General features: G+C 34.7%; 1 protein-coding gene across 1 annotated transcript in view; it reads right to left on the reverse strand.

Annotated features, from left to right (window-relative positions):
* The window catches only part of ND-75 (NADH dehydrogenase (ubiquinone) 75 kDa subunit), a 282,357-nt gene that overhangs the window by 58,948 nt on the left and 202,190 nt on the right, over positions 1-21,219 (reverse strand). Inside the window, exons 12-14 of the mRNA XM_090391511.1 lie at positions 9,728-9,813; positions 9,428-9,623; positions 9,165-9,227 (exon numbers count right to left, since the gene is read on the reverse strand). Of these exons, the coding sequence (XP_090247637.1) occupies positions 9,165-9,227; positions 9,428-9,623; positions 9,728-9,813 (345 nt within the window). The remainder of the gene's footprint in view (positions 1-9,164; positions 9,228-9,427; positions 9,624-9,727; positions 9,814-21,219) is intronic.

The following is a 21,219-nucleotide window of genomic DNA, read 5'->3' on the forward strand; positions in this document are numbered from 1 at the left end:
AAAGAATGAATTGATCACAAGTTATTCTACTGGCATGACCTCTAGTGAAAAAAAAAAAAAAATATATATATATATATATATATATATTTATAAACTACATCAAGCTAAATTCTATGTCTGAACAAACATTCTTTCTTACAGACAGTTTTCTTTCAGTAACAATGTTGTCCTGCTTTTAGCATTACAATTCTTATTTTTGATTTAGGATCCTGGATTTTTTACAGTCCTGTTTATAGTTGCTCTTGGAGAGGAAGATTCCGTGGGTCGAATATATGCCTTCCATATGTTTGAGATTTTTAGACCATTATTATTGTTCAGATTGGGGTGGCTGGTAATAATCTCACAGGCTTCTTTGAATTTGCATTCATACCATGTTTTGGTGTGATGTAGACAATTAGTGCTTTTCCAGTCAATTCTATGTAAGGTGTTCAGGGCATGATCCGAAAGTCCAGCTTCACCATAATTATCATATTCAATGTGTCATTTATGTTCTTTTTGTCTGATAGGAATTGTGCATCCTGTTTCTCCTATATATGGTATGTTACAAGTGCAATAAATATGGTATACTCCAGGGTGGGCCAGCAGAGGGAGTGGGTCTTTGGATGAGTTGAGTAAGCTTTTTAATTCCCTCCAGATATCGCAGCTCTCTTTGCACATCTATTGTGTTCGGGTTATTTTGTATGGCAAAACGCTTTCTACCTACCAAAAGAAGGCACAGCCATGGGCTTGCAATTACCCCCCCCCCCATTGCTAACTTTTATATGGAACATTTTGAGCAACTTGCTTTAGGTTCCTCTTCTTTAAAACCCAAAGTCTGGCTTAGATACATTGATGATGTATTCGTGATCTGGTCCCATGGCACCCAGATACTAGACACATTCCTTAGCCGGACGATATCTTCACCATTTGGTCAGGAACAGCACTAGAACTGACTATACTTCAAGACTATCTTAATAACTCACATCCTAACATAAAATTCACTCTGGAACTAGAAGAAAATAAAAAACTTCCTTTCCTAGACATCCTTATGGAAATAAATGAAAGAAAAAAATAGATTATCATTCTCCATCTATAGAAAAACTAACAAACACAGGAAGATTTCTGCACGCTACTTCACATCACCACTCCAAGCAAAAAAATAGGCCCAATAAAAACCTTAAGTGATAATGCATACAACATCCCCAGTACAAAAGAAAAATGGAAAGAAGAAATACAATACTTAACACAGATCCTACAACTAAGTGGTTTTAATACTAAGTTAATTAAGAAAATTCTCAATAGAGCACCTACCAGAAACTTAAATAAACAAGATTTCAAGAACACAGTCACCCTTCCTTATATCAAGAATATAACAGATAAATTAGCGAAACTTCTCTACAAATACAATATAAAAGTGACTTTCCTGCCATTTGAACAAATATCAAGATCTCTTCATCCTCCACATCACCCAATGAAAAAACCAGGGGTTTACAATATTCACTGTTCCTGTGGCATCTGCTATGTGGGCCAGACGGGGAGATTGGGAGAAATCCGCACGAGCAAACATCAAAAGGACGTACAAAATAAGAGAGAACATAAATCAGGATTGGCATTTCACACAACCTCTACTGGTCATGATGTACTCTGGGATAGAACAAACATGTCCTATATAGATAAGAATTGTTTCACAAGAAAATTCAAAGAGGCAGCAAATATGATTAAAATTCCTATGCAATGCAACAAAAACCAAGGTTTGATTTTAAATCAAGTTTGGTCATCGTTTATTAAAAATTTACCAATTTCAGACCTCGGACAGAGTGAGCGTAAACCACAGAACACAACAACAACAAATAGCATTGTCTCCAGCTAACACGCATTAATGGTTGTATAGATCTGTAATCGGTTTTTTAACGAACTGTTTTGAGTTTCACAATACCAACAAATGAACTAATTTTCAAATTTCTAGTAGTTTGTGCTTTAAACTTTTAGTTCTCTTTACCCATGAAGATGTTAGTCTGATGACTACTGAAACTTGTCAGGTGTTGTTTTTGAGTACTTATTTAGTTTTAAAAACAGTTTTCTTTAATAAAGATGTGGTCACAAAACCAGAATAATTATACTGAATGTCAATAATTTCTTTTTTCCTCAGTTTTGATCTGCACTTCACCTCACAACACAGCACCAATGTGCTATACCTCTCATGTATGGGAGGAGCTGGCTTGTTTTCATACTGTTTCAATGCCAGAAATCTAGAAGGATGGATCTATCTCCACAAGAACAGTCTGGATGCAGCTGTTTTTCCAACAACTACTTATATCTGTGAGACTTGGAATCTAAAGGTCTGATAGAAAAAGGATAGCTGCTTTTGAAATGTGGTTTATAGAAAACCGATGAGGTATCTATACTGAAAGGGGAATATGTAAATTGGTTCCAGAAACGATTGACAAAACTTTAAGGCTTCTTAAGGATGATGATGACAGAAGAAAGCTGAAATACTTTGGACACAATGAAATGATGGAAGGAAGACCTCACAAAACAGTAATATAAGGTAAAGTACTTGGAAAAAGAGGAATGAACAGATCCTCAGAGAGGATGGTGTCTGGAGTGACTGATTTTCAGAGAACTGAAGCCTCCAGAAAAGCATGCAATAGGACCACCTGGTGAAGATTGGCATGGCACATCACCAAGAAACAGAGGGACTATATGCATTTGATGATGTCCAATGAAGAGATGGATCAATGTCAGATGATAGATGAGTATGAAAGATTGTAAAAATAATACAGGGAGGGTAGTTAATATTCAGAAGCATGTTGTGCAATCCTAAATTAACTTTTTTTTTTTTTTTTTAATGTTGATCCCAAAGAAATTTGTTAACATTTTTCTTGAAGAGTTAGAGATTGTAGTTGTTGGGAAACACTTCATGAGGAAGGGTGTTTCAAAGGAGAGGCAGATGGAAGTAAAGAGGAAGAAGAGAAGCGGCTTTGTTATGTTTGCAGTTGTAGTGAAAAGGAATGTTGGGCAGCAGCTGCTTGTGCTTTAACAGGCCTCAACAGAAAGTGAAAAAATAACAGTTGTTAGTTCAATGGAGCAGTGTTCATGGAAGTACCTGTAGAAAAGATTAGGGTTGAAAATGCATCTGTGAGACAGAGGTTGAAGTGCGTGAAGGAGGGGGGGGGTCAGCTATCAGCCAAATAACTGTTTTGTTGAATTTAATGTAGCCAGCCTGCCATTCCTCTGCTAATTTGCTACTTAGGTAAAGCAAATGTAGCAGAGGAATGGAAATACCTGGGAGAGAAGGCAGGTCACCACTGCAGTAAAGAAGAAACTTCTGTAAGACAAAAAAGATACACCCCTAGCCCTTGAATACTCTAACAGCATTGGAAGAAGAGAAAAAGAAAGAACAGGAGGGACCAGTCTACATATAATATAACAGAAGTATATTATGTGAAGTAAGTCCTTGTCCAGCATCACGTATCTCGGGTTTGCCACTCCCATACTCACAAGAAATGAGCCCCTGAGGGAGCTCAAATGATGTCAGAAAGGCCAATTTCACAAACTTATAGACATGCTCAGAATGATTTTAACAATCATTCTGATCATGCCTGATGCAGACAGTAAAATGGCTGCGATAATGTGAGATAGAAGAGATTAAAACCTCACCATTATATATTTCTGCTGCACTTTATGAATCACAAGTTGAAGAGCTTTAGTCATGCAGAAGTTGCAACAGATTTTGCTGTATATAACCACAAGAAAGAAGGCTACCATAAATCGGAACTGTAGAATGCTGTTTATGAAGATAATGCAAAGCCATTAGGATGGTCATCATATATTATTGGATCAAAAACATAAACCATAAACAGGCTCTTACAAACAGCTATGTCAGAACATTATAACAAATTGGGAAATTTGAGAATTTAATGGAAGAGATGCTAAATATGAATACAGACATAATGGAAGTTAGTGAGACAAGATGGATAGGAAATGGAAAAATTGAAAGGACTTTATCTATTGGATACTGGTCTACAAGTGATAGACTCATATTAATCAAACTTGCAGGACAACCTTCTGATATTAGTATCCTCCATGTATATGCTTCTATTGACAGTTATTGTGATGAAGAGGTCAAAGAGTTTTATGAAGAGGTAAAAAAGGTTATAAAACAAATAAAGATAATATCCTTGATCATTATGGAAGACTTATGCAAAAGATGGATTCACAGGAAGAGGAGCATCCCCCAATAATTGGTGAGTTTGGAATTTGTGATATGAATGACAGAGGTGCAAGGCTAATTGAGTTCTGTGAGCAAAATGATTTGATAATAACAAATACTTTCTTTCAACCAGATAGTAAAATCAGAAACCAGATTGATTATATAATGATTAGAAAAACATTTTGAAATTTTGAAAAGTAGTGTGCAAACAAAAACATATCCAGAGAAGATACAGGCTCAGACTACATTCCAGTTGTTTCAAAATTAAAAGTAACACTAAAAAGCGTTACACTTAAGTAGAAATAAAGAACCCCAATCTGGATTTCAAGCAATTAAAGATTGTTTTGAACACTTCAGAAAGTTTCATTTGCAACATGAAATGGAAATTAATAAGAAACTGAAGATAGAAAAAAGAATCGAAAAGTTTAAAGGAGACTGTTAAAGATGCCGTATGTGACTGTATCCTTATGAAGACTCAAAAGAGAAGAAAACCATGGACTAAATAAAATATGTTAATCTGGTCCATGAAAGAAGATAGCAAAACATAAAACAGAATATAAATCTTTAAATAATAATAAGGAAACCATGCAGAGAGGCCAAAGAAACATGGCTTTAAAAAGTGCATGCAAATAGAAGACCTAGAAAGAAAACAACAAACCTAAGAGGTACACTAAAAACTAAAAGAAATGATGAACAAGAAAATGAATGCTCTCCAGAACTTTTCGATCAAGGGCAATGATGGCAAAGTATTATTTGAAACTGAAGAAATTAAGAAAAGGTGTGTTGAATACCTTTCAGATCTTTTCTGAGATGAGGAGAAAGAAATAATACTAGAGTTTAACAATCTTGAAGACAGTCCTCCAATACTAAAGAAGAAATACTGAGAGCTATAGAGTAAATGAAGACATACCAGTAAAGATGACATTCATACAGAAATGCTAAGAGCCATAGAAGAAAATAGAATACAAGATATAAGGAAACTATTTATCTATATACATGAAAGTAGAAATATTCCTGATAAACTCAGGAATTCTATCTTTATAAACATCCTGAAAAAGGCTGGGATAGCTGAATGTAAAGATTATAGACCAATAAGCCATGTAATAAAATTATTATTATGAATTATTTTATAAAGGATGAAATCGAAAATTGCAAACGAAATAAAGGACATCCAAAATGGATTTATGAAAAATGGAGGAACAGGAGACAGAGAGTATCTTCAACATCCAAATGATACAAGAAAGAAACTTGAAAATGCAGAAAGACGTTTTACAGATTATAATAAAGCATTTGATAGTGTTCACCATAAGAAATTAATAGAAACATTAATAAAGAAAATAACAGACAGGAGTAACATAAGACTAAATTCTGTATATATTGGGACTAAACTACAACTGAAACTTAACAATGAACTGTCAGAAATTTTCAAAATACAAAGGTGGTAAGCAGAGTTGTGTGCTGCTTTTCTGGTCATCTACAGCAGTGTTTCTCAAAGTGTAGTACGTGTACCCCCCAGGGGTACATGAAAGGTCTTCAGGGAGTACATGGCAATTTTCAGCTATGCATCATTAACGCATGGAATCATTATTAAGAAAAAACAATTATTTTAAACACATATATTTCTCAATAAATTATATATTATATATGAATTCTCCTACTCAAATTGCGAGTTACTATCGCCAGGATGTGAACGTCATGCCGATAGTGGCTCCCTGCGGTAAACAACACGACCTCCCCAACAGCGTCACTATACTGAAAACCATATGTTGCACAGGCAAAATATGGTTAAAACTAGAAATATATAGTGAATGTGTTTTAGATAATATGGAATTCGGTTGAAGAGAATTAGCATTTCAACTGTTGGTTTGCCTTTGTCTTTGGTTCGTGCATTCCTTTGTTAATACCACACCAATCATATGCACTTCTTCATAGCTGCTGTATCTCTACTAGCCTACCATTGCTGTCTGTTTTGCATTCTGCTTTTACTTCTCAATAGTCATTTGTGAAGGATTGTTCATTATGTATCTCAAGTTTTGTAAATTACTGGTAATTTTTGCTTGAAATAATGGGAAAGAAGATGAAGCGATTTGGGTGGATGACTTTGACGATACACACAAGAAACTGCTCTCGATGCCAAAAGTAGTGATGGTGAATAGGAGCTTCTTGGTAAGCCACACCATTTTCAGTTTTTTTTCTGAAAACTTTAGTTTCCGAAAATCCCTGCATATATCTCGCACAACGATTTTTTTAGCTTTAATTTTGGGAAAAAAGTGTGAGTTATATTCGAGTAAATATGGTAATTTTTTAGCTTTCAAATTCTTAAATATGGATCATTGGTTAAAGACTGGATTTAGAAAACGCACAAAAGAGAGCAAGCTGTAAGCAACAAGAAAATGTTGATATTGTATCTGGATCAAATGAAATTGATCAGGGTGTGTCGTCTGACATCTCTAGAGAACCAATTAGGAAGAAGATGAAAAATCTTCATAAGTATGATATGAATTACTTGAAATGTGAATTTTCATGGACAGGAAATGAAGAGGAACCTATTTCAATTTTGTTCTATTAAAAATAAATCACATTTTTTGTATGCATGAATATATAAATTCAAATCAAATAGATATTTACAATGAAATATACTTTATTTATTTATTATTTTGATAAGGGGGTACTTGGTAATAATGAAAATTTAAGAAGGGGGACGCGGATATCTGAAGTTTGAGAAACACTAATCTACAGTAAGAAGTTTCTGAAAGTATGGAAGAACTGGAAGAGGAAGGGATAAAAAATAGGAAGAAGAAATATAATAATCTTCACTATGCAAAAGATACTATACTGACCTGAGAGAGAGAGAGAGAGAGAGAGAGAGAGGAAAACTTACAAAAGTTAGTAGAGCAAATAAATATACAGAGTAAAAAATTATCACATTTTATTCAATTCCAAAAAAACTAAAGTTATGATAGCAAGTAGAGAAAAATATAATCCAAAGTTAAAAATCAAAGTAGAAAACCAAGTTATAGAATAAGTCAAATGTTACACTTATTTAAGACATTTAATTTACAGAGGATGAAAAATGCAAACAACCGATTAGGAGAAGAATAGAAATTGCAAAATCAACTTTTAACAGACTGAAAGCTACATTAAGAATGATTAAATACTTTATTTGGTCTACTTTTCTCGATGGAGCAGAAACACTGACAGTAAACAAGGAAGAGTGTAGAAGGTTGAGCTTTCAAGATTTGTATGCACAAAAGAACACTGAAGACCTCATGGATCCAAAAGAAGAAGAATGAAGATGGTTACTAACATGAAACTAAGAAAGAACATGCAGAAAGGAAAAACATCACATGGATCATATTGTGAAGCAAATAATATCTTTAAAAAGATTTATTAGATGGAAGAACAAAATGCAAGAAAAAGAAAGAAGACAGTGAATGACACATGGTTCAAAAACATAAAGGGTTGGCTGGGTCTAACTGGAGAGCAAGGGAGCTATCCAAGATAGAAATATATGGAAATCCATAATAGCCAACCTCCTGGATGGAGATGACACTTGACAGGACATTAACATGATGCAGATTATTACACTTTTTTTAAGATTAAATTTAAGACTAAATAATGTATAAATGGGCTAAGATCTGCTTTACTAAAGTTAGTGATCAGATGAGAATGGATGAGGATTTCAAACTAATCTATCTACTGAAGTTTGGTGGTTTGGTTTATCTATAGTGGAAGAAGAAAAGTCAGAATTTTCAAGAGAAAAGATATCACAATATTACCTCAGAGACCATCAGAGAATTTAGGTTCAGATTTTTTAGAAAATGCATAGAATATATTTCTTTCATTTCTGATTTGAAACTATGTGCATATCATTCTTTCAAATGCACCACAGAGTTGCTTCCATCATAAAGGAACTTCAGCAATTCAGATCAGCAAATGAACAGATTATTTTTCTGACCCTCACATGAATAAATGGAATCTTCCTTTTGATATAACAAAAATGCCCACAAACACAGAGTGTTTGTGAGCATTTTTTAAATAATTCTACTAATATTAATCACAAGACAATTCAAATAGTCAAGGATTGAAAACCTATGATATATTTAGTACCATAGGTGGGCTAAAGGTGAGATCTGGTGCTTATTCTAGACCAAATATGAATTTTTTTCAAGTCACTTCAAGTCTTCAATATACAGGATGGTGGTTTCACCGTGAAAATGAAAATCATTTAGCACCCTAAAAATCTTCACAAAATATCTTTGCCATAGTCAGGTTTAAACCCAGGAGAAGGTTTCAGGTATCTTATGTGATACAAAAGTGTCTAGCAAGTTAAAAGAAAAGATCTACAAAATGGTAGTAAGACCAGCACTGATGTATGGCAGTAAGACCTGGCAGATGACCAAGAGATGAGAGAAGAGAATGGACATAGCTGAAATGAAAATGCTGAGACCTGTAAGTGATATAACAAGATTAAACAAGATCAAAAACTCACTGAGACAGGGGACAATGAAGGTAACCTACGCATCTAGTAAGATTAAGGAAATCAAGGCTGAGGTGGTTTGGTCAAGTTATGCGGAGAGTTAAAGGCTATGTGGGATGGAAGAGTGCTGGAGATGAAGCCACCAAGCAAAAGAAATAAAGGGGGTGGCCTCCAAGAACTCAGACTAGATGAGAGTATGGCTTTAGACAGAAATGAATGGAGGGGGATTGATCTGCTGCAGCAACCCCACATGAGTGGGAATGAAGCTGAAGAAGAAGCAGAAGTTAGGTTTGAACCCACAGTACCAGAGCAGATGTGCTATTCACTCAGCCCACAACCAGGCCAGCAAACAAGGTTAGAAACTGTTAAGTACTATTGTGAATCTTTAAAATATGTTTTTAAAAAAAAAATCTTTAAAAATACCGTTCCATTTAAGATATTTATTTTTCATTAAAATTAAGTAATCTGATTAGGTCAATCTCTAAACCATACCTTGCTGAAAGGGTGAGTTCCATCTGCTATTTTTTTCAAAGTGTCTGGTAAATCTCCAAGGTGCTAAATAGCAAAACAAAATTCTTTAATTTAGTTCAAGATAAGTACCTTTAATTCAGATATTTTATACTAGATATCAGTAATTCTAAATACCTTATACCAAAATGGATACAAAGTAACCAAATTCACAGACCAATAATGTATCCCTTAAAAAATTTCTTAAATAACAACAATAATAATAAAAAAAACGTTTATGCACAAACCTCATATTCATAAGTCAGATCTAGTTTGGGCCCAACAAGTGCTACTTCTAAGTCATTGTATATCCATGCTTTGCGTACACGTGCATTAAACAGTGGAGCTTCATATCGAGGATTTGTGCCAATAAGCAAGATCAAATCAGCTTCCTCAACCCCAGAAATTGAACTGTTCAACAAGTAGCTTGAACGTAAATCACACCTTGAAGAAAAAAGGGAAAAAATTCATGTTTCATCTCAATTGATCTAAAAGATACATAAGCATTTATAATTAATCATTAATCATAATATGAATCTATGCATTACCCAGAACCACTGTTTGGAAAACTCTCCTCTGTACACAGTACCTCACAGCCAACACTGTTTAATAGATCCTTCAAAGCAATCATTGCCTGTAAAACAACAAACGGTTTTGAGGAAAAGCTGACAAAGATCTTGCTTTAGTTTATACTAGTTATTGTACAATAAATTCTGACTATTAATCATAGGAATCAAAGGATATTTTGTCGTAGCAGGTCTGCTGTAGTGAATTTACTTTAGATTGAAATCAGTGTTAGAATTCCAACCAGGATTTTTCACTACTATACTTTGCTATAGTGAGAGTCGGCTGTATCAAGTAACTTTTCCCATGATAACTACAGTTAACTTAAAATCATAAAATCCTCATTTATTTTCACAAGTGCTTGCATATTAATGTTAATTGCATAGTACGCTTTTTGCTGACACAGTATTTATTATGTTAGCATTCTTGTATTGGGATTATCAGAATTAATACTGCCAGCACCATAAAGCTATATCACTGATGCTTTAGGTGATATAGCATCCACTAAATGCATTTTCAAGCGAAAGTGATTTTGCAAAAGGAAAATAACTGTTTTAGAGAAGGATCTCTGTCAGTTGTTTGAATTGTTAAAATAATGACAGAATCCTCACAGTATTACTGTTTGAGTGGATACAATTGCAAGAATTTGGTCCTTCCTTCCCTATTCCTAAGAACTGTAGAGAGTTTTCATACTTGCTATATTTTTAAATGAGCCTCTTACCGTCTTTAAATGAATATAGTACGAACATGACTGCAAAAAGTATTTGTATACAAAACAGCATATTACATTACTAGCAAACTTCTGTTTTGCTTAGGTCTTTAACACAGGCAGGTTTTATTTATTTATTTTTTAAATAAAGTCTGACAGTTAAATCTGCACTTTAATTTTATTTTTAGATTAATCCTACACAGGAAGTCTCAGAAGCTATAACATGTTCATGCAGTGTGTGGGCAAGGGCTAAGAGACAAGAAATCTTTTCCTTTTTGAATAACTGGAGGTTGTAGTCGTTAATGAGCCCTTTCTAAGGATGACTCTTCTAGATAACAGAGGTAGATGGAATGAAAGAAGAGGAAGATAAATAGGTTTGGTAGTTAGCAGCTGAATCGTAAATGGTTGTTGGGCAACTTGCTGCACACGTTATAGGCTCAGCAAAAAGTGGAGGGATGACAAATGCTTATTCAGTGGAGCTCTGAAAGCATCTGTTGAAAAGTCAAGTCAAGACAAAAATAGACCATTTGTGAGACCCTGATTGGGATGAGTTTATGATAGAGAGAGAAAGAGATTATCAATTGGTCAAACAACTTGAACAGCGTCAAGAATTATTTAAGAGTTTTTAGTGGACCACCCGAAATGTGGAAATGTTATTTTAAGGTATCATGATTTTGAAATTGATAGCTGGACATGTGAAAAGTGATGTCTTGAGTGGATGGGCACCAAGTCTTTTAAGAGGCTGAAGAAGCTAAAATGTGAAGTTTTCATTCCAGCATACAATTCAGATATATGTCTTACAAGAAAAGAAATGTGATTGTGTTTGGCAAGCCAGATATCATCAAAGGTGGTGAATTATAATTATTATTAACAGAGACCTCCAGGGAGTCAGGGACTCATCGAGGGAGGCCACATACTACATGCACCAACTATCATACTTATTTTTGAATTCATTCACACTGCTTGCACTCATAACATCCAATGGCAATCCATTTCAATCATGCACCACCCTATGAGAGAAAAATCTAGCCCGCACCCGCTTCTTAGTGGCATTCATTCTCACCTTCCAAGGATGCCCTCTTGTCCTTTCTCCACCCTCCATAAATTGAAAAATTCCATCAATTGAAATCCTGTATGACCCTTTCTAAGTCTCAATCATATTACCCTACTTTCTCCTGTTTGCTAGTGTTTGCAGTCTACAAATTCTCAATATGTCTTCATAATCAGTATTCAATAATCCTGATATCATTTTTAGCATTCCCCTTTGCACACTCTCTCCAATACATCAGAATCACAATGGAAACCAGGAGACCAGACCTGCACACAGTAGTCTAAGTGAGGTCTTATCAAGGCCTTATAGAGAGGCAAAATGACATCTTTAACTTTACATGTGAATGTTCATTTCAGCATTGCAATTATCTTTTGAGTTGTATTTGCAATCTTTGCTACATGGTCCCTGAACTTCAACTTTCTATCTACTAACACTCTAATACAATACGATACTGGATATGTAATCATGCCAAAGTGAATGACTATACATTTACTGACATCCATTTTCCCATGCCCACAATTCCAGCCCATTCAAATCATTCTGGAAGTACTGCATATCAGTAGCATTCCTGATTACTCTACCAATCAATCTTTGTAATTAAGTTTTTTTTTTTGTCAGAAGGAAGAAAAGGCCATATTTTGGTAGCAGTGAAGATAATTAGGTTGTAGTTGTTACTCTAATGCAGAATGGCAGGAAGAACAGTATTCAAGACACTGGTTGTAGACTTGCAACCAGGTCTTAAACACAAATTTTCTTCGTCATCATCATCAGCAGCAAGTTCTTGACATATACCCTCTGGGAGTACAGGATCTTATGGAAGTAGTACATGATAAAAAGTTACATCATTACTAACTTCCTTTCAATAATTTTCCTCCAGATTAGACTGTTATCTGTCAGCATTCCAATATTATCAGATCTTATATTTCTATGTTCCAAGGCACTTTTTACTGTATCAATCAGTGGCGGCTCGTGGCTTGAAATCGTGGAGTGCTGCAACTTTCGAAATATACATACACATTGTAAGTACAGGGTATACGTGTTTGGATATAATATCAAAATTATGGTTAAAAATTTAAAAAAAAATTAAACATGAAAAATATTGTTTATTATCGATAAAATTATATTTGATATAATTCAAAATTACTTAAAAATAAAATATATTCTTCTTGTTTTGTTTCATGAAAAACTATTGTTTATTATCGATAAAATTATACAGTTTAGTATAATACAAAATTACTTAAAAATAAAATCCATTCCTTTAATTGTAATTAAAGGATTTAATTGTAATTAAATTTTCTCAACAACTTCCTATCTACAATTTTTCTCCAAATCAGTCTGTTACTTGTCCAGACTCCAACATTATCAGATCTTATATTTCTATCGTCTAAGGCACTTTGTACCGTATCAATCCAACTATATCTTAGTCTTCCTGTGGGTTGTTTTCCTGCCAACCTAGCAGAGAACACTTGTTTTGCTAATTTTTTCTCACCCATTCTGTTTAAGTGACCACACCACCTGAGATTAGCTCTGCTAATGCATTCCTGGATGCTGACAATGTCAAGTTCTTTCCTAATATCCTCGTTTTTAATATGATATTGCGATTGATGTCATCTGTTCATGCCCCTAATCTTTTCTCAGGAATCTCGTATCTGCAGTCTCTAGTCTTTGGTCAAGTGCTTTACTTCTGACACTGCTCTCAGATCCATAAGTTAAAACTAGTTTGAACACCGTCTTGTATACAGCTAATTTAGTGTTCCGACTAATTTCTCTCTTATTCCATATGAATTTATTCAATTGACTTCCTACCATACCAGCTTTGTTGATTCTGTTGTCTATTTCCATATTTAATTTGCCATTTTCACTAAAAATCGTGCCTAAGTAGCTGAAATGTTTTACTTGTTCCACAGGTTCTCCATTCACATTTTCATTGTCTTTGTCTTTTTATTGCTAACCTTCATACCATATCCATTACAACAGTTATTCAATTAAGTCAAGGAATCTTGAAAACTTCTAGCGGATTTATTTAGAAGTATAACATCGTCCGCATAAAGCAAAGAGCTGACATTAACATCTACAATTTTTATATCATTTTAACACCACTTTCCTTCATAATGTGATCAATATAGATAATGAATAACAGAGGGGATAATGTACATTCTTGTCTCACGCCAGATTTAACATTAAACCATCTTCCTGTACTTCCTTCAATTCTAACTGCTGATATACAACTCAAATAAAGACTAATTGTTGCCGTATATAATGCCCCATTGACACCATATAACTGTAGAGTATTGAATAGCTACTCTCTTGGTACCTTGTCATATGTCTTTTCCAGATCGACAAAACATAAATACAGATCTTTGTTATATTCCCATGCTTTCTCAACTATTTGTCGGAAAGTGAAGATCTGATCCTGACAGCCTCTATTTGGCCTGAATCCAGCTTGTTCTTCACCAAGCTTTTCTTCCGCAATTCTTTTCAACCGTTTCTTAAGTATACTTGCATAAATCTTGCCAGGAACACTCAGTAGGGAAATACCTCTGTAATTCTCACATTCAGTTTTATTTCCCTTTTTATATATGGTACTATGAGAGCTCTACTCCAATCATCGGGAATTTGCCCCTCTGTCCAGGACTTTTGAACTATGCAGTGCAGCCAGCGTAAGACTTTTAAACCACCATACTTCAGCATTTCTGGTTGAATATCATCTACTCCTGCTGCCTTTCCACATTTCAAGCCATTGATGGCTTTTTCTACTTCAAGTATTATTATTATTATTATTATTATTTCGGGCAACTCCAAGGCGTCGACAGACTCATTGAGGGAGGCCCTAACATCATGTCAAGAACAACTATTTGACATTCACACAATATCTATCATACCTCACCTTGAACTCATTCACGGTCATAGCACCCACAACACTCTGGCAGCTTATTCCACTCATTCACCACTCTCCAAGTAAAAAATCTAGCTCTAACACCCTGCTAACCACATTCTTGTCAAGCTTCCATGTATGGCCCCTAGTCCTCCCAGCACCAGTCCTATTCTCAAAAATATCTTCTGGATTAATCCTATAGAAACGCTTCAGTAATTTGAATGTCTCAATCATATCACCCCTTTTCCGCCTATCAACCTGTTTTTATAAGGTTCATTTCACAGACCTGTTATCATCTTGGTCACTCATCTCTGGATCCTCTCCACCTCCTCCCCATCAAGAAGAAACCCTGGCGCCAATATCTGGGCGCAGTAGTCTAGATGGGGTCTTATCAAGGCTCGATGTAGTAGAACAATAACTTGTTTGTCTCTGCTCCTTAAAGTATTTTTCAGTAACCAAGTGATTTGATGAGCTGTTTTAGCCACTTTAGCAACGTGCACCCTAAACTTCAACTCCCTATCCACCAACACTCCCAAATCCCTGGCCTCATCAATCTCCTGGAGTACGGTTCCACCAATGTGATATACTGCTGCTAATCTTTTCACTCCAAAATGCATAACCTTACACTTTGCCACATTAAATTGACATCCATTTTCCTTAGCCCACTCCTCCAAACTATCCAAATCATCCTGCAAAATTTTGACATCTTGTGCACTCACACAATTGCTCTACCCAACTTTGCATCATCAGCAAACAAGTGAACACTTCCTCTCAGATCCTTTCCTATATCATTAATGAACAAATTGAAAAGTAGTGGTCCAAGGAAAACCTGCGGCACACCACTAGTCACAAGCCGTCTTTTGGACTCCACTCCTGAATAAACCACTCTCTGGTATCTCTCCATCAACCACCTTCCTATCCATCTCACCAACTCCATATCCATCCCCCATCTGCTCCAGTTTATTGATTAGAGTTCCATGTGGTATCCTGTCAAAGGCCTTGGCAAGGTCCAGTAGAATCACTGTAAACCCATTACCCTTATCCAGTTCAGCCGTCGCTGTGTTATAAAACATGATCAAGTTACTAAGGCATGATCTACCCTTTACAAAACTATGTTGTCCCCCATACAGTATACCATTTTCATCTATCCAATCCTGTATTCTTCTCTTGACTAATTTCTCCAAGACCTTGACAACGATTTCTGATATGCTAATCGGTCGGTAATTTATAACAGCAGTCTTGGAACCTCCTTTATGCAGTGGAACTATGGATATGTATTCCTGACTGTGTGCCTGTTGAGTGTTTTTTAGCAATGCGCTATCACTGCTTCTTTCATTTAGCAATTTTTCGAAGTAGTTACTCCATACTTCAAAGATATCTTTTTCTCCCATTTTCATGTCACTAACTTCTTTTAACTCCATTTCTAAACTTCTTCAACAACCTCCAGAATATTTTGCCACCTTCTTGATATTTATTTTCTATATTCTTGCCAAAGTCTCCCATGACTTTTATTTAGCTAGTTTTACACAGTGTTTACCTTTCTTACATTTGTCTCTGTATTCTCTAAGAGCATAAGCTGACTTATTTGTCAGGAACTTTTGATATGCTTTCTTCTTTTAATTCACTGCCTCTTTAACTTCGTCCACCATGGAGTTCTGATTTTTCTATCCTTGCAGACAACCTCACCACATGCCTCTCTGGCTGAATCAATCAGGGTTTTCTTCAAGGCCTGCTACTGAATTTCCAAGGTTTGGTTTCTGTTCTCAAACTCTCATTTTTTCTTCAATAAGCTTTGTGTATTTTAGTCTACAGTTCACATCTGAGAGCTGCTCAACTTTTATTCCCCTTAAAACTTTCTTACATGTTATTCTTTTCAATGTGAAATTCAATTTTATCCTGCTCAAGACTAAATAGTGATCCAATTTCAAATCCTCAGTACACTCTGGTGTCCTGCACCAGGGAGAAAACATCACTATCAACAATAACATAGTCAGACTTTTCTTATTCCTTGCCTCTTCTCTCCATGTGAATTTGTGCACATTTTTATGTTGGAACATGGTGTTAGTAATAACCAGTCCATGTCCTGAACAGAAATCTAACAGGTTTTTGCCATTATTATTAGCTTTGCTCTTTTCTCCAAACTTTCCCAAAATATTTTTGTATGTCTGACAATCATTTCCTTCTCTGCCATTTAGATTCCCAACAAGGACCAACTTTTCCTTTTTCATTGTGTCAGTTACTTTTTCTAAAGCATCAAAAAATTCCTCCACTTCTACCTTAGTAGAATCTTCTGTGGGACCATAGGGCTAAGTCTCATTGTCCAATTCCCCATTCTGATATTTGCCCACATCACTCTACTTGAGACTGCCTGCCATTCAAGATTAGCCTCGTATTTTGTGCTGAATACTATGGCTACTCCTTCTTTTCCTTGATTGTTATTGCCTGAATATAACATTTTGCATTTATTGCTCAGAACGATCTCACCAGTTTTTGTCTTTTTTGTTTCAGTCAAACCTATTATGTTGATCTGGTACTTATCTAATTCTTCAGCTAGCCCTATTTCTTTGACATTCAGGCTTCTTCTGTTGATACTACCGATTTTTAACTCTGGTGATGTTCATTGTCATTGCCCTGGTTCCCTGGTAATAACAATGGGGGCCTTGTAACCAGGTGACGTCCCAGCTGGCATGAACTTTTGTCATGCTGTACCATCATTTTGTATATTGGTTTAAGTCAATAAGAATACAATTTAGTCAGCTTAAACACAAATTACCAGCCCATCCTCGTTCGTTCAGTATCCAGGTAGATACCCAACAGGGTGCACCATGAGAAGGTGAGGATTGGACATTAGGTCAGAAGCCCTGGTCGGTTCTCCACGTTCCTTTAAAGGGTATGTGGAGGCCTCCTCTCAGTTATACAGCTTTGATCCTTAAGCAACATTTAATATACTTTTTTTTCTTTTAAATCACAATGAATTGAAAAAAAAGAAGATAAAGATTAAACCTATAACTTTGGCAAACAGTTCTCCGGATATATAAGCCAAACCACAAATTAAGCATTTTTTTTTAATCAACTGAAATCAAATAAATATAACATGATAGTGTCATGTGTGGGATTACTCGAAAGATCAAACTTTGGTTCTTTGCTTACACTCAAACTGGTAGGGCATGCAAAATTTGAGGATGATACTAGTTGTATACTTGAAACATGGTTAGCTTTTCTGTCACATTGACATAGATTTCTTTGATAAATTTTGCTCTCCATCTTTTAATTTGTGGTTAGTCTGTTTTTAACCCTATATTTAACTACCCAGTCAGTTTCTAAACATGTCATATTATTCTTATGTAACGTATAAAACTTTCATCACATCCCATTTGTAATTCACATTTGTACAAGGTGACATTATATTCATTAATTCATATACAGCAGGGGGTGTCAACTAATGTTTGCATAAGATCTACACTGTCAATACAGATATACCTGCGATCTACCTTTTTCAAAATTGGAGTATAAGGTATAAGATTTCTAATTTATGTTTTGACAAAGAAAAAATTGTCGTAATATTATTTATTATTACAATATATTATTATAATTATCGTAATATTAATTAGTTATAATGCTTAAAAGAATATTGGAGTTTATTAACCACACTGATTAAAATAAACATTTCATTTTGAACTTCTTGATGAACCAGCATTACTTATTCTACACTGCAACAAGTTCACAATTTTTGCGTAATTTGGTGTATAATTAGTCAATGCATTTCTCAAACATGACTTCAAATGCATGAATGTTAATTTGTGAAAATGCCGATTCGCACAAGTAAGTCGAACCAAAACAAGCATAAATATTTTCCGCACATTTTCTTACGTTGCGATACATATGATTCCGATAAATATTTCCAAAATCTCTCTTCATGTGCCCTTGCCTTGACGTAAACATCACTTCTTATTGTTATTATTTCTTCTTCTAGTATAACAATATGCATATCAAAAATAGAGGAAAGGTTTTCTGCTATTATTTCTGGCTTTACATTGGTATGAAATGGAAAAACTCATGAAGAGAATTACATTTTCAAATTTCTTGAACTCCTGAAAGTGGTCGTCAAATTCTGCAATTACTTTCTGAATTTCACCAATATATTTATTTCCGTTGAAATTAGCAAAAGCAGAACTACTTAATTGTGCGGTCATATTCAGAAAATTGTTATTTTAAGCTTCTCTATCAGTTGATTCAATTTTTCTTTAAAAGCATTGAATAGAACTCATCATATCAAAAATTGTTCTTCCGGAACCCTGAAGTTCCAAGTTTAATTCATTTAATTTACTGGTTATGTCGGTCAAAAAAAAGCTAAATCCAATAGCCAAATATCCTCTTTTAATTGTTCATATTCGTCGCCCCCATTGGCAAGAAATTGTTTAATTTTTTCAAATAAATCCCTAAATCATTGAAGAAATTTGCCCTGACTTAACCACCTGACATCAGTATGCATAAGAGGCTCAGAAGGTCCATCATTATCACTTTCTTCCATTTGCAACTTAAAAAGGTGCCTTTGCAGAGTTTTTGCCCAAATTGAATTGGAAATCTTGAAAACTATGTTCATAATTTCTTTCATATTTAAAACTTTAGCACACAGCACTTGTTGATGCATAATACAATGGTACTGTAAGAAATTAGGAAAATCTTCATCATGCCTACATAGCGTGATAAAACCTTTGCGACGACCTGTTAAAGCTGGTGCTCCGTCTGTGGTAATTGACGCTAGTTTATAAAGAGGCAGTTGAATAGTCTTGCTGTAACTCTTAAAACTGGTAAACATATCTTCACCCCGTGTTTGCCCCTTTAACAGAATGATGGTAAGTAATCCTTCTTTAGTAGAAAAGTCTTTAAAAACCATTGTAATAAAAATAATCATTTGGGCGATGTCAACTGCATCAGTAGATTCGTCTAACTGAAGTGAAAAGGTCTGACAATCTTTAATATCCTGCATTAGTTGCTCTTTTAGATCCGAATTTATTTCTTCTACTCATTTTGCAATTGTATTTCATATATAGCAGCAACTATTTATGATTTATTATCAAAATTACAAAACAACGATTCAGCTACTGCAAGAAATGCTTTTTTAAAAATTGCACCATCACTAAAGGGTTTTTTATGTTTGGCAAGAACATGGCTCACTCTTAACGATGCAGTTGTTGCTGTCTCTGAGTTCGATATTATTTTAATGAAACATAACTGCTGTGATGCCAAACTTTTCTTCAATTCTTGAATTTCGACTTTTCGTAAATCACTGTTACGAGAAAAGGCCGTTTCATAGTTGCCATGCACCGATTTGAAGTGTCGTTCTTTTTTTGCCAGAGAAACACTTCCATTGAAAATCAAATAACAACATTTGTCTTTGATCATAATAAAGAAAAAATCATGTTCCCACTCTTGATGATAGTGATATGTCTTTGCTTTTTTCGTAGTAGTCATGATGGTATACAATTTTAAATTACAGTAAAACCCTGAAGTTACGGGGTAGGTGGGACCAACAAAAAGCACGTAAGTCGAATTCGCGTAACTCGGGGTATAATTTTGCAAGTAATTTATATATACAAACATACAATTGGGACCAAAGGTTTACAAAAACACCTATATTTTTTAAGAAATATAATCATAATTGTAGTTTTTCATACATAAAAAAAAGAAAGTTATTTCGATGTCAATGGTTTCATAAAATCTAATAGATTCGTCTGACGGCATAATGTCTTTTTCTTGTCACGCAAAATTTCTTCATAGCAAGCTAATGATTTTTTTATTCCTTGCCTTGTTGCTACAATTCGTTCCTCATTAGAATCTATGCCCTCCAAAATCTGTAAACCTTTCTTTTATGATTGTTCTTACTGTGGATTCCTGTAGATCGAACTTCTTTTGCTAGCTCACAAATTTTCGTTCCGCCTTCAAAATCCTTAATAGTGTTGAGTTTTGTTTCCAAAGTCAATGTTTTTCTTTTCTTGCTAGCAGTAGAAGAATCAGACTTGCTTCTATTGGATGACATTATTATTTTTTATGTGATAAAATTTTTATCAAGAACATAACATTAAACAATCGCAAGGTTTGTAGACTATAAAAATCGTGTATAAATGGAGACCGCGCGAAACACGTCGGTGCTTGTTCACAGCATGTGTAACACTGGCGAATGCAGCTGGCGCCTGAAAGATATGACTAGTGGTGAGGCGTGAAGCGGGACGGGAATACGTACATATAAGAAACCGCATAACTCCGGATTCACGTAAGTCAGGGTATGACTGTATATTAAAACACTTTAAACTTCAAATTTTAAACTTGTAGCAGAGCACTAGCACAAAATAAACAACCAAGTTTATAATACTGCTATCGTTTATACATCGAGCTTCACGTTAAGTTTGTGCAGTGCATTAAAGCAAACAAAAACCCAAAGTAGGCATGTCTATGAGGGTGTATACATTTCCAAGTACACTCCACAACAAAAGTCTCATAGCAGGAAATTTAAATATTTTTAACTAATATTTGTAATTTTTCTATTGAAAGTTTTGAAATAAAATTCAATTTAATATAATTGAATTATAAACTGGAATTATTGTACAAAAAAATATTTATTTTAAGTTTTTAATGAACGTAAATTTTAAATAGAACCACAATATAGATTATTATTTGATAAATAGGTTAACATTATTTATTTGCTTTATCGTATTCGGACTCATCTATATATATTGAAAACTGAGACAAAATAAATTTGCACTTGATCCCAAAGCATTATGCAATCTACCCGTAGATCGCGATCAACATTATTGACAACCCTGATATACAGTCATCAGTT

The sequence above is a fragment of the Typopeltis vanoorti genome, chromosome 4, assembly GCF_054136105.1.
Source record: "Typopeltis vanoorti isolate ZY-2024b chromosome 4, IOZ_Tvanoo_1.0, whole genome shotgun sequence".
NCBI lineage: Eukaryota > Metazoa > Arthropoda > Arachnida > Uropygi > Thelyphonidae > Typopeltis > Typopeltis vanoorti.